Genomic DNA, 15,628 nt, shown 5'->3' on the forward strand with positions numbered 1-15,628 from the left:
TCCCTAACTTCCAATCAGGCGAGCCACGGATGCCTGGCTCTCTTTACTAATTCATGGGCTAGGCTGCGCCATGTGGGGTCCTTCCCTCCTGTTCGTGAGCAGTCGCTACAACACATCCTAACTACTCATCGATACACTTCCAGTCATGTGAGGGGAATCAGATGAACTGGTTAAGCTTTAAAATGCATCAAACTGAATATAACTGTGTCATTTAATACAATAATTTGTTCGAAAATTGTGTGATTTTATTCTGAAAAATAAACTTTGCTGAATTTCAGGTAATGTTACACAAGAACATATTTTGTATGAAATACAAGAATTTTAAAAAAAAGTTAATTTTCAGTAATAACTCCTTCACAGGCTGCACAACTACATTCTAAAAACAATACAATTTAATGAGGTAAATAGACACTGATTTGACACTGAAAAGTTCAAATTTCAGAGGTTTTGTTTTGGAAAACAAGCCATATTTCTGATTTTCTCAACAATGCTTTCTCATCTTACAGGTATCACACATCAAGGCCTTTTATTCAATAATTACGAGACAATATCAGTTTCTGATTGAGGTGACAATAACAGAAAATATAGTGTGTGGGTCGTGTGTAAAGTAAACTAAGCGGCACGGGTGCTTGTTAGGATAATATGTCCTACTCATTATCTAGAGTAATAAGTGTATCAAATTCACATAATCATGTCTAATTAGTATCAGTAATTATCTTGTTGGGCCCAGGAATATTAATCTTCAGGTCCCAGAGGGGAGGGAGCAGAATCGCAGCAAGAATGGGAGAGAGAGCGAGGGAATCACGCTGAGGAGCACTGACTAAATTAGCATGCTGAAATCAGAGCGGAGGAGGAGGAGGAGGAAGCGGAGGAGGAGGAGGAGGAGGATGGGGAGACAGAGCCGAGGAGAAGGGGTACTGAAAACAAAATATGAAACTTTGTTGTTTTTTTGTTTTTTTAAAGTGACTGAGTGAATGAGTGACTCATGACTTATATAAAAAATGCTTTTACAAATGTGATGTTTTTTTAAACACAACAGTAGCATGTCATTTCGTTTCTAGCAAAGATCCCATATTACACAGATAAATGTTTAATCAACTCATTGTTTAGAGGTAATTCTTCATTATCTTTTACACTACAAAGATCAACATTTTCAAAGTGTGTAGTTTGACTCTTTGACGCCTTAAAAAAAAGAACAAAAAAAAAACTGTTAGATAACTACAAAGCAACTTCGATTGATATTTAAAATTCAACAATCACGTCTAATTGTCAAATTGGATGCTAATGATTAATGAATTATACATGGCTGTATCCATTAGTCCCCAGAGACCACTCCTGCATAAAGGGGAGGATAATGTAATTACAGTGGAGAAATAATCAGCTTGTGGCATTAAAAGAGCACTGTACTCGCAGCTTTAGCCAGGCCTGACTCCAGTACGTTTTACAGATTTAGCAGTGGCACTGTGGTGGACTGACAATGATGAACCTGAAAACTGCAAATTGAGGTCCAAAGGTTTTTGATTTACCACTGAACACTGCAGACTTTAGTGATCGTTTAGGTGATTTGAGCGTCAAATACATCATGCATTATTACATTTTAATGCAATTAATGTTGCATCAAACTATGATGCAACAAAAAAAGGCTGTAAACATTATAGTGCAAAAACATTAAGTACTGTTTCATAAAAAGGCCCTCTGCCTAAAAAACAGAAACATAATTTTGACGATGTCTTTTGACGAATACACCAAACCTTAATTTTGTCTAGTCTTTATTGATGAATGTATCATCATTATTATTTTTGCAGTCAACATTCAACAGCGAGTGAGCCATTTTTACTGTGAAATTGCATGACATGTAGACAGTAGTAGAAAGTAAATAAGTACATTTACTCAATTACTGTACAAGTACTGTATAATTATAAGGGTACTTTTCTTGAGTATTTCCATTTTCTGCAACTTTATACTTCTACTCGACTATATTTCAGAAGGTAATATTGTACTTTTTATGCCACTACATTTATTTGACAGCTTTTACATACAAGAAATATAATTTATAAAAATTGATGATATTAAAAAAAAAAAAAACTAAACTACCCAAAAGCATAAAGTCATAAAAAGTAATGCCACCTCGGCGACCTAGAACATTAAAATGATTCTTACACCTTTATGCATCAGTAATAATAATCTAATATTTAATAATATAACACTGACAGAAGCCACTTATACTTAGGTAAAATTTTGATGAAGGTCTTTTACTTTTAAGAGTATTTTTACATTGTATTATTGTTATTTTTAATTAAATAAAAAATCTGAATACTTCTTCTACCACTGCATCTAGATAGTGTAATTAAAAACACCATTAGTAAAGAGGAAAGTCCTGTTGAACTAAATTCAAAGTGATACTTGTCTTATCAAGGAGGTTGCTACACACAGATACTTCTAAAACAAAACATTTCATAGTAAACTCCTGTGCATTTCTTATTAAAATTAATGAAACCTTAAAAGTACAAAGCACCATTTTGAATATTTCTTGCTGACTTTCTCGTCATGTGTATAAAGAGATAACAAAAGCCATATAGTGTGTTCTGCAGGCTATCCAGGGCCGGGGTGTTAAGTAGAGGCGATGGATTAGCGGGGAGCAGCGCTGCCTTGCTTCTCATTTCTCTTTAGGCCGGGCCGTCAGTGGGTTGATGAGCCGTGACGAGGCCTGACCCCTCCGTGGAGTTGTTGCCATTATGTACAAGTAGTGGGATAATGAAGCATTCATGGTAATGTGGGCCGGGCAGCACATCATCTGCGGCTGTGTGTAATCCACCGCCATCATCCTGACCAACGCCCAGACGTCCCCCTCCACCCCTGATACTGCTGCTGCCAGTCCCCACACAAGTCACTCAGATGTTTATATTCATACCTGTGCATGATATGTTGTACTTATACAAACTGTATGCAATAAAACAACTTTAAAATTATTACTTTAAATCTTGTGTAAGGCAATACCACCCTACTTTCTTTACTTGTTTACATATCTTGCTTTGTGGACAAATTTAAAATGGGATTTTTTTCCTTATAATGTGGTTTCATATTGTTAGAGGATGCTTGCAGGCATTTCCAGCTCATAACTGCTGTTATGTTACACGGTTACTATGAATTTGATGAAATTTTGATGTCATTTCCTCGGAGATGAAGCAAGGTAATTAAAAAAAATAAAATAATAATTGAAGAAAGAACAAATATTTCTACAGACAAAACCGATCTTGATACAAACTATTACCCTATAGCAGCGATTCCCAACCACGAATACGTGTACCCCAGGGGGTACTTCTATAGTTGTCAGGGGGGCACATGGAAAGATTGAGGAGTAGCTCAGCTAATTTGACAAAAATAGAAATTATGAAATTGGACAGCTAAAAGTGCTGGATAAATGGTTAAAACGTCCAGCTTCTGTTGCCATAAGTGGTAGTGGTACAAATTCAAACATCACAAAACCTACTATAAAAAAAACAAAACAGAACAAGCTTAAACACGGACAATTCCACGATAACAACGACTTATTGTGATATTATGACAATATCCACTTTTATATAATTAATAGTGTTAAAAAAATGTTTTAAATCACTTCAAAATGGACACATTTGTTACATGACAAGTAGTGTCGATGAGTACTTGATTATATGGCTGAGGGACATCAGACAATAAAGGAACCACTACTCTATCGTGCCTACAAGAGGCCAGATTGCACCAATTGAATAAAATTGAAACAAAAAAAATAGTGTTGGAAAAAGAAGTCTCATGTTGGTACTGGCAGGGCCTGCTGGTCAGTGAGTACGTGGCTACTGTTTTCTACAGTGCTATAGATTAGAGCTGGAGACAAATTGTGGTACAGAGGAGAGAATGAGCTAAACACTTTTCTGAAATATCCACCTCTTCCACATGCATTTCTCTCCCCCACATGATTGATTCAAAGTGACTGGGCCCATTAATACTTTGATACAATGTATCTGTCGCTGGTGACACGGCAGGATGCGTGTTAACAGGGAGGATCATATTTAAAATGGTTCCGCTCAGCACCCAGCAAAGGAATTAAACCTGGCCGCCTGGCAAACTCGTGGCGCATGCGTTCTCTCATTTACTCTGTCTTCTCAGGCTCTCCTCTTCATCTTCCCATCTCCCCCATCCACTCCGCCCCTCCTTCTCTCCGTCGCTATCCCTCTTCTCCCAGTGATTATAAAGGTCTTTAGATATAAGGAATGAATGAATTACCAAAGGCACAGACAAGGCTTGTGATTTGGACGCCGTGAATGAAAAATTACCCCTTTGTTCCCTTCATCAATTGCACGTCTAATGAAATCAAAATCCCGATCACATAATCAGAAGAGGGTCCTCCACCCAAAGAGGGACCTGATGTGATTTGTAACCTTTCTTTTCCTAAGTGGAGATTAAGGCAAATCTCCCTCACATTGTTCCCTGATGCACAAATGGATGGCAACTGAAAATCTTGGGAATTTGTTATCGAGGAGTCCAAGAAACAGGAGAAAACAACATTGTTGGGTTCGAAAAAAAAAAAAAGAACTAAGCGATAAAACAAACCATTTGGTGCTGTTTTCCCAAAATCTGGTCTGGCCTGTTTTTCAAGGCCCTTTGTCTGCCCGAATGACTCCCCTCAACCCAGCGTTCAAGGTTAACAGTTTGTGGGATGCAACAACCCCGATCCAATGTCCTCTGCTCTGTAAACTCCTACATCTTTCTGCTTTTGACTGATTAACCCCTTCAGCAGTGGCAGCACCGTGGCCAGGTTTAAGAGTAACCTGCCTGGACAGTGCTAATGGTCCCTGCCGACCCGTCTTTGGCACTGTACCCACTCTCAGCCAGTTAGCTTTAGCCTGAGTGATGAAAACACTGTGCCCATTTCACAGCCGATGAAGGAACCCGCCTCCCTCCGGGGATCACTTTGCTAATTAGTATTAATTACTCTTAATCCTAACCCCTAAATCCAATCACTGGCTTCCCCTCTATAAGCCTGCCAGACTCTCTGCAGCCTCCGGTGGCACAGCTCGCTGGGAGAAGAGCTCTATTTTTAAACTTGAAAGGTGGAGAAACCCTGGCACGATGCTCAGGGCCAAACTGGTTTTTGTTGCTGTGACCCCGACTTCCACAGAGGATGAAAAATAACTAGGTCAGTGTCATAGTGGCATAATAGTACAAGATAAACAAACCTTAATTTTTTTGTGATATTTCCTTAGACGTGGGCATGATGTTTAAACACCATTTTTAATTCCCTATTTAGTAATTTAGAGAATTAATAGATTTCTCATAGATGCTCATTAAGTCATCATTGTGTATACTATGAGGCAGCTAATTTGCATGAATGAACCATACAAAGAGTAGATAATTAACCTGTTGGGACCCATTTTTATGATTAATTATAAACTGAGGACATAGAAAATAAGTAACCATTATATATACACTGTATATAATACCAATGATTTGTTCACTCTTTTGGGTAGTACATGAAATATAAGTCTATCCTTTCATATTTACCAATATAAGTGAATATTATTGATATGTGGTATTTATTTCAATACCACAACTACAAGTGAAAAAGAGATAAAAAGCGTTGCAACTGCAAGATGAACATGTAGTCAAAAAAGGTGATCCACAAGTGTTGGTGATTGTGAAAACTGTAAAAATATACAATCAGGATATTTTATTAACACTGATAAGAGCAACACATTTTACTCAGCCTTTAATCAGGCTTACAAAAGGGTATTTTTATATTTTGTATATTGTTTTTTATGACACTTGCACTGATTACAACAAATGATCTTTATTTCTATTTAGTACACAAACTGTTTTCACATATTCAAGCTTTTGGCCCATTGTATGTTTTCATGAGCCTGACACATTGCTCTTGTTAAAAGATCCTTGATCATTTTTAAGTGTGTGGTCACTTTCACAAACACTTGTGGTTTATGTTTTCTGACCACAACTACAAGACTTAACTTGAAGTTAAAACAGTAAATGTACCAATCATATTCCAGTAGAATCACTCAAAGTTGTGTTTGCAGTAAAGTGCCTTATATACTTATATAAAATTAATATCTTAAATTGTACATGTATCTGTATTTTAAATATGAAAATTGAAAAAAAGCACAGTTACTTTTATTACTCTGGCCTTTAGCCTTATAATAAGGCCTGGGAATCATACCTGTGTTTCCTATGCCCAGCTGCAAGGTGCTGCGGTCCTTGGTCAGCCCGTTGGTTTTGGGACTAGCAGTGGGGGCCACAGTGGCCACCGCTCTGGGGGGTCGCTTCCCAGGAATCTTGACTGTTGTCCTCAGCAAGTCTATCTCTTTCCCATGCACATTCTGCATGTAGTCCTATAGAAAGTGAAAAAAAACGAAAATGGCAATAGTTATGAATGGTCCAAATATTTCCAAATATTTCCCTCAATTCAGGGAACTGATTATACACAGCAGACCAACAAGAATCCAGGAATTATGGAAGAAAAACAAATTAAAAGACTATTCAATTTCCATCCCCATTAGTCACAACCCATCTCAGATCTTCCACTAAGGGTGTGTGATAGTGGAAAAATGATTGTAAAGCCATTATACATCACCTGTGCCCACGCCGTCTCTCCAAATAGCTGGATGTTAGGCTTAATGAATGCAAACAGTCTCATTCTCTTTCAATTTGGGCATTTGATTTGGTTTAAAGCGACTACTGCCCAAATGTGGGAAGCCAAGGTGAAAATCATTGGGCTCAGCAGAAAAAGACCCAGAAAGAGGCGAGCTCGGCCTTTGCCGTCCCCCCACCGGCTCCTCTGCTTTATTGCCGTGTCATAAAGCACTCATTTCTTTCCCAAGCCTCCTCGCTAATTACCCAGTGAGCGCTCTCATTTCATTTTATTGCTGGAATTAACAGCCAGATCGAAGCGTGCAAAGCTATTAAGATGTGTGATTAAGCCACATTCAATTAGTTTCTACAAACAATTTAATTGATGTAGCAGATAGAATTAACAGAAGGTGATTGTGTGGATGGCTTGGCTGACTGCGAAATTAAAGGTTCCCCTCTTCCACTCTCAGTCTGCCTCCCTCCCTCTCTCCTTTCCTCAATCTCTCTTCCCCTTTCCCTTTCTTACTCCTTCTCTGCTCCACTGCTCAAAATGAGCTCGAGCTGTTACCGCGCTAATGTAACTGTCTCCCTTATTTCACCTCCCTCCGTAAGTCAACAGATTCATAGATTCATAGATTGCCCTGATGACCTGTAATAGCTGTAATGATCAAGAGATAGCCTGTTCAGTCAATTACATACATCACTGTAGCACAGCACTGCTCTACTAATAACCGCTTGTAAATTAAACCACTAACACACCGTCAGTGCAACAAGGCCACACACAAGGTTCATGTCTAACTGTTGGGCTTGTGCTCAAAGTTTGAGCTGTCTCCTTAGACACAAGACATTGCTAGTATGTTTTCATCTTATTTCACCTTTGCCAAATTACCTAAACATCTCAAACACAGGACTGGAGGAATCAGAGAGTGGTGGGAGGAACTGAAGGGGTTTTGGGGAAAGACGGGCATTTCTGAGTGTGGCACCGGGCTCTTGAGCTGTCTGCTGCCAGCCAGCCGAGTGTTTAAGAGATATTAGCGGCCCAGCGGGATTCTGACAAAGATGGATATGGGAGGCTGGTCAGGCTCTGCTGCCATGCGGTGAGAACCATTATAAATACAAGCCAGCGTGGATTCTAGGCGCGGTGGGCACGCAGAAGTACGGCCATGTCTCCATTACCCGGCACCGGGGATGGGCACCACAGGGGGGGGCAAAGATGACCACTGGGACACCCTGTTTCTTAATACTAAGCTTAAAGTCACACGGTTAGCCAGTATAGCTATTATATAAAGCGATAAGTCTCTGTAGAAATCATTAGTCTATGTGGTTGTAATCCAGTTCACTACAGCAGTGGTGGTAAATGTAATCGCATCTAGAGAATCGTGCTCAGCGGTTGAAAAAGTCCTACATTAAAACCTCCAGCAGCCCCCTTGAGTACAAACAGTAGTGTAACAAACACATGATTGGAAAAGAAATGGGAAGGGAAGAAGAGGGGGTGGGGGAATTGAGACTCACATGTAAACTGGGGTGGTAAGTAAGGACGCCATTATCACACAGTGTGACATATTTCTTTTTCCACTCCTTGTTGAGGGATTTGCCACTTCGCTTCAGAAGGATTCCCTGTAAGAGACAAGGCATCACGGTGAGCATATGCTCTTCTCAAAGCAGCATGGTAGATGATATGAGCCATTATGGATGTTAAATACCATAAAACAGCATTATTATTATTGTTATTACAGATTCTTTATGGCAGTTACATTGAGCATTTTCTTTGTGGTAAGTCATAAAGCAAACAAACACCATTTTAATTGACAATTATGAAACAGTAAGGGAGTGATTAAATATAAAAATATGAAAACAACAGTAATATGTAATTAAACACCCTTAAACGTTCATTCTTTACTATAATTTGTTTGCTGACAGGTTTAATGATATGTTAGTTTTTCTATTGTGACCATTTGAACCTCCAGAGCTGGCCAAGTTCCTCTGGCACAGAGACCATTCAGAGAGAGAGACAATCCAATTTGCCAGACCTCCTCCCTGCATTCATACACATAACATGCTGAACTCTGGAAGACCTCTCAATCCTGGGATTAGGGAGTGTGATCTCCCCTCTTCAAAGCCCATTCGGCTCTTATTCTATTCTACTTTATCTTCTGGGGCCTTTTAGGGCCTCAGATGGTTTCCTTATCTGCTGAGTAAATCCACTGGTAAACAATGCAGTTCCTCTCTGGGGTTAAATAGTGAGGAGGGGCCCGCTTAATTAGGGGATTAAGCCGGGGCAATGTTTGTGCTTTTACAACCAGGGCCTGTGTGCATGTGATCTGAAAAGGGGGGGTTCAAGGGGTAGTATTTTGCTAGCCAGGCCCATCCTGCAGGCTTTAATCCTGATTAATACATCAGGAAGAGCTGACCCTCGGTGACCTGGGCACCAGGCTGTTTGCCGACAATCATCCTAATCCGAACCCTGATTCATCGGGGGGGGGACCTGACTGTTGGCTGCATGCTGGGACTCCAGAGTTTGGAGTTCTTCATATCTTATCAATATACCTGCCTGTTTATAGCTTCTCACTGGAGCAGGATTTCAAAACTTAAAATATGGCTCAAACATTATCTTTAAATCTACTCAACTAAATCTAAATCTACTAAAATCATTCAGTTACAGAGTATAGAATAATGTTTTCTGATGTTATCTTAAAATGGAAAAAAGTCATTTTTAGATGCCACTCAGAAAACAGACCAGCATCACTGCTGTCTGTTTTGCTGAAGCTTAATAAACTGAACAATTAGTAGTACAACTTGTTGGGCACTTCAATGAAACAAAAAGGGGCGAAAAAAGAAATATATTTGTTTCATATGTTGTATATATTCTGTTTAATTAATGTTTAATAAAAATACCTTGATAAAAAGTAATAGCCATGCAATTAAATTAAATATAAATATTATTTTTCATAGCAGAAAGCCTATTGATACTCTTGATTTTTCAGGAAGAAACATTGTGTTCTTCGATCGATAAGTTGCTGACTGCCCAGACTTCTCAATTTAGTCAATAAAAGAACTGTAAACACTTTTTAAATGGCTCTCTAATCATACAAAGTAAATGATCCAGTCACAGGGCCTCTGGCGACTTTATAATACATGTTTTACAAGCAAATATGTTGCTCATCTCGTGGCCTTACTGAAGCATAAATAAATCTATACATGCAATCAGTGCGGAGCTTCATATATTTACCAGAACTGTGAAGCAGATCAATAAAGATATTGAGACAATGTGAAAATCTTTACATGTGCAGACTAATTTTTCTTTTATTTCATTTGAACAGTTGCCCATTATGGCTTTGATATATCTTTCATAAAGCATGTCACTTTCATGATTGTTCAGTCGTTTGCCACATTGGATTGAGCAGTGTGCTCTCTATGTGATCGTTTGACATCAAATGGCAATATGTGTGGAGCCCTGTGCTTCCCTACAAAACTGGCACATACACACAGACACACAAAAGAGATGAGTGTGTTCAGCCTGTGCGACATAAGGAAACAGGCCGATCGTCAGACGCGTTCTCCGTGTCCACACAATTGTCATATCTACACAGAGGAGATAGTGTCTTTCCCTTCTTTTGTGAGACAACCAGGAGAAAAGCTGCATCCTGCCACTGTGGCTGACTGATAGGCCGGCCCTTTGTGACATGGGGTGGTGTTGTGTGTTGGGTTGCGGGGTGGGGGCAAGAATGCACTCACTGCTGAGGAGCCAGCAACAGCTCCTGAGTGCATTGTTATCCTCACTCACTATTTTTATAGATGGGAGGGCGGTAGGAGCGGGGGTGGGGGGTAGGGGGGCATGTGGTGTGTAATCTGGCCCGATGGGGTGAGGGGGGAGTGGTAATTAAGATCACATTGACACTTTGATCCCCTTGATTGTGCATTTGACTGGCCTGGAGATCAGCAAGTCACACCACTAACCCCCTCCATCCCTCTCTCCACATCTGTATAGCCAAACCCCCCCGCCTACCAAAAAAAATCCTTTGTAGATAAAGAGGGGGGTGGCTTATCTTGTCAAAAGTTAGCATGATACTCAGGGAACTCTGAGCTCTCCATAATGTATTGGATAAGAATGGGAGAGTTTACAGTACAGATTGCTCAGAGGGGATTCTTTTCTAATCTGTAAAAGCCAACCTCCTGCTCACCTGTACTCATCAGATTTGGCATCTTCCGCTGGGAATTACACTAATCTACATAAAAACCAAGAGCTTTACGGAGATCAAATAGAAATGACATGTTTGTAGAATGGCCACCATGAAGTTTTAAATTTCTATGTTGTTTTTTTGACAGTATTTTTTAAACCATTTTCCAGGGTGTTGCTGAAGTTTAAATAAAGCCATAATTTAAACTTCTGTTGTGTAAATAAGAATGAATTTGATGTAAAAGAAATTCATTCATTTATTTTAATTTTATATCATGAAATGTTTGCATCTGTTACATCTACCATCAGTGACAGACAGATGGGCCGGTTTCCACAAAGTGTTATTTTCTGATTGAATGAGGGGGCCTGGAAGCGTCACCCTGCCATTATTTCAGCTGGACCAAAGCCTTGGCAATTTTCTTACAAAGGGAACGAGAAGGTCTGGCTCAACATTTCAAAAAAGACATTATCTTCTATCACTGGCAGGTAAAGAGGATAATATAAGGATGGTGACCCATTTTCAAAAGCCCTCACATAATCACGAGTGATTACTAATCAATGTGTCAATTACCTCTGCTTCGGTTACAGTCGGACCTTTAGAAATGATCCTTACTCAGATGTGTAATTCAGTGTTCAGTACTACCCAACTGGTCCTTAAAAGCAATGCATGAATACATACAAAAGAAAAACAATAAAGAAAATCATGGTAAAAATAAAAACTAAAAATACCAGCAAAAAATTATTTAAGATGGGGGTAACATATGTATATGTATACACACACACACACACTATGTTAAAATACAAATCACTACGATGTTAGTGAGTGTGTAGTATTTAATGTAGCACTATGTAACAAATTATGAAATTACCTCAAAAACAAATAGTCAAGCTAAAGAAAATTATATCTATTGAGACATCTAAAGAAAGTTAGAAAGTTTCAGCTGATCAAACTTGAGTTTAATATAAACTGACTTTATTATATGGATATACATGAATGAATTTATATGTAAAAATACTACTTACACACACATACTTATGAGAAATAATAATAACATTTCCACGTTTTTATATTAAAATGGTGCAATCCATTATCCAAATGTAAATTATTGTTAAAATTGATCACACGATTGGAAACATCTCTCCCAAATTGATTGACATGACTTTAAATACACAGACTAATGCTACACAATAACGCTAAAAAGTCCACTAAATGTTTTACTGTTTTCTGAAGCTGTGATAAGTTTGTTTACATTGGTAGTGTTTGTAAACTCACAATTACAATAGGCCTATATTTTCAGTTATGGTCATTTCAGAAACACACAAAATGTGTATTTTCATTATCCATAAGATAGCTCTTCAATTACACATTTATTCTGCAATTTATGAGGTCAGAAATGAACTCGTTGTGCCTTTCAAAATATCAAAACCTATATATTTTTTAATTTGATAGGTGTATGATATACACAAACCGGGACATTTCTTTGCTAATAACCTTTCTGATGTTATGTCTAAACCCACAGCCTTCTACTTTCTTGTACTGGCATTGAAGTAATTTGTTATGTTGTATTATGTCGCCATCTAGTGGTTACAGTAACACATTACATTGCCCAAATGACTAACTACAGTATATAGCCTATCCACTGATTAAATCATTAACACACAGCATATCAACATTAAACAGAGAAGAACATGTAATATAAGGGATCATACTTACCCGAGGTAACTATGAGAAATGTAGGGTGAAAATTAGGAAAACTGCTTACCTGTTTGATAGGTATGGCCCTTCCACTGCCTATGCTGTCTGTTTTACTGTCAACGCTCTTTGCTTGTTCACTGGCTTTCCGTGACTGCAAGAAAACAAGAAAGTCAGTCAGCAACAGAAGCGAAACACTGATGGCGAAGCAGAGTGGGAGTTGAGGGGTGTGAGGTGAGTTTTTGGGTGTAGTTGTGTATGTTGGAGTGTGTGTGTGTGAGTGAGAGAGGGAAAGAGAAAGAGACTGGGGGTCAGTGGGGGAGGTGAGGGTTTGTGTTTGGAGCATTTGCAGTATTTGTGGAAAAATTCGACGTTGCAAAATAAAAGTCTCAAAAGAAGCTCGAAATTAACAGACAAGCAGACCAGCGGAACAAACAGCAGTAACACCGACGTGCAAGTTCAAAAAAATAATTTAAAAAAAGAAACCAAACCAAGACCACACTAGACACATTTCAACACAGAGGAGACCAAGGACGATCACACATTGAGTCATGACTCAGCCCTGAAACCCTTTGGGGGATCCTTCCCTCTGTTTGAGAGCCAGAGCAGGCCCTTAGTGGACCAGCAGACCAACTGCTGCTACACCAGTGTAGCTTCAGCTGTGCCTTTAGCATAGCTGCACTGATAAGGGCTTTCACAGCACGATAAATTAGTTAAAGTTCACAACGGGTTAAAGGGAGAGAAGGGAAAATGGTTATTTTAAAAAGACTTCAGTACAAGTAGCTTCCTCCGACCTTTGACCTGCAAAACCTGGTGGGACATAAAATTATTTTGCAAATAAACAATTTAAGAGTCAAAAAAAGAAAAAAAACACATGAACATTGCAAGTTTCTGGTTGTGCCTGTGCAGGGAAAAATGGTTAGACAGTAAATATAACCCTTACATGGAAATAAATCATTTTTTAAAAAAAAAATCACCTTCCCACCCCAAAACAAATAAAGAGATGAGATACAGGCAGGGACAGACATGAGTGTGTATGGTCTCAGTCAGAACATGAGAAATGTCCAGTCACCAATGGAGAAGAGGTAGAGTCTGAGTTCAAGTAAACCAACTCTGGTGTTTATATTTTTTCCAACATTTTATTTTTTTTAATGATGACTTGTTTAGCTTCTATACAGACACCATACAAAGCAAGTCACAAATTCACTTCAAAATATTCAACAGATTGAGCCAAACATTGCAGTTCCCACAAAATATAGGATGGACAATAAAGGCATTATTTCATATACTCCTTATATGTATGTACTTTGTATAGAGTACCATTGTAAATAAAATACAATACAAGATATACAGCAGTCTATATTTTTGTCAATCCGTTCATGATAGAAAAGTGATTATGCAAGAGTTCATAAACTCTGTACCAACCCTAAATTGAGAAAAATGAAAATAAACAAATGAATAAAAAACAATTGAATGTGCAAAAATAAATAACTTAAATAAAAATAAATAAAAGGAAAACAAATGTTAAGTTTAACTACATTCATACAAGTCGGTGCAACTCAGTTTCATTTGTTGGCAACTTTCAGTATAATATATATCTGTAATACCTCAACACCCTGACACTCTACCCTGATTTTTATGAAGGCCTTCATAAAATTACCCAAAGTTACTCTGATCTAAAATACTTCTATGATAATACATTTATACCACATTTTCAATTCCATTCAAAACTTCAATACTCCCTGGAAAATAAGAAGGAATCAAATAAAAACGGACCAAATGAATGTAGGAAGAACAAAAAACAACTTGGCACCTCTAGTCCTTGAGTCCTCATTTATGGCAAAAGGCAGTGTGATGTCATGTAAGGAAAGGTCGTGTCCTTTGGGCGGCTGGATAACAGTTCCAAGAGTGACTTGACTGTACAGCGTGTTTTTGTATGGGATGTCTGAGTGAGAGTTGGGGGGTGGAGTGGGGGTTGGGGTTTGGGTGGACGGGCATTTCCAGAAGAGTCCCTACAGTCTGTCTCACTATTTGACAGTCTACTTTGAGTGCGCTCAAAAACTCAAATGGACTCAACTTTAGGCAGCGTTAGACGCAAAATCCTATAGTTTCCGTATAGTGCAAGTTCTATGCATTACCCTAAATGCGATAAAGCACAGAGGGTAAAGCAGCGACAAGCTGTAAGTCCTCAATAAATAACCTCCTCTCTATCAGGATTGGCAAAGCAGGGGGACTCTTTTTTTTAAAACCATCATGCTCTTCTAATTCGGAAGGAGTTGGAAAGCCCTTTTTGTTGAAGAAAGGTTGGAAACAGAAGCACAAATCTGCAAATATTGAAAAACAGTGTCAAATGGTTATTTTTTGTTTGTTTGTTTGTTTTGGTTATGTTTTGTTTCATACGTGGAGATCCAGCAACAAGTCAAGGGACTAAAAACATGAAATGGGAAACACCAAATGGCAGACATTAACACATGGATTAAATGAATATGAATGAATGAGAGGGATGGAATTAAGTATAAAAAATGCCGTAGTAGTCATCTAAATTCCTAAACAATGTGCTTTTCAACACAAAAAGGGACAGACAGCCTGAAGACGTCAGGAATCCACAGACAGATTACAAAACATATCGTTTAGTTATTGACCATGGAAGCACTAGGAAAGAATAATGTGTATTGTGCTGACACCTAGTGGCCAAGGACAGTTATGGTAAAAACTGGCTTGAAATGATTGCGGTTGGTGAAATTGATTTGTGAGGGCGGTGAAAAGACGGAGTGATATGATCTTCTGTAGTAAAGCTTTGAGTTTTCTGTACTTTTTTTTTTTTTTTTAAACGGCCAAACCAATGTATTATTAAAAAACATTCACCTATTTCAAGGGGCTTTTCTAATAAACTACATCTGATGTTTTTGTAGTTGGATAAAATTTGGGCCAGAAAATCTGTACCCAAAAGTTAAAATTTTTACTCTCCAACATTGTTAACTCAAACAAAAGAATTTTTCTTAATTTCAAGAGTCCCAATGCCAGTGCCACAAATGTGACAAACATTACTTTTATATCCGATTACAACTGGACTAGATTAATTTCTTGCAGAATTGTTCTCCTCTATAATATTAGAACAAAATACCTTGTGTGTGACTGAAGTG

The 15,628-nt window shown here is 38.4% G+C and overlaps 1 protein-coding gene across 3 annotated transcripts in view; it reads right to left on the reverse strand.

Moving 5' to 3' along the window:
* Positions 1–15,628, reverse strand: part of agap3 (ArfGAP with GTPase domain, ankyrin repeat and PH domain 3) — a 115,546-nt gene that overhangs the window by 33,566 nt on the left and 66,352 nt on the right. For all 3 annotated transcript variants that reach the window (XM_044220814.1, XM_044220815.1, XM_044220813.1), the window contains exons 9-11: positions 12,556–12,639; positions 8,128–8,232; positions 6,206–6,377 (exon numbers count right to left, since the gene is read on the reverse strand). In XM_044220814.1, the coding sequence (XP_044076749.1) occupies positions 6,206–6,377; positions 8,128–8,232; positions 12,556–12,639 (361 nt within the window). The remainder of the gene's footprint in view (positions 1–6,205; positions 6,378–8,127; positions 8,233–12,555; positions 12,640–15,628) is intronic.

Source organism: Siniperca chuatsi, linkage group LG13 (assembly GCF_020085105.1).
Source record: "Siniperca chuatsi isolate FFG_IHB_CAS linkage group LG13, ASM2008510v1, whole genome shotgun sequence".
In the NCBI taxonomy this organism is placed as follows: domain Eukaryota; kingdom Metazoa; phylum Chordata; class Actinopteri; order Centrarchiformes; family Sinipercidae; genus Siniperca; species Siniperca chuatsi.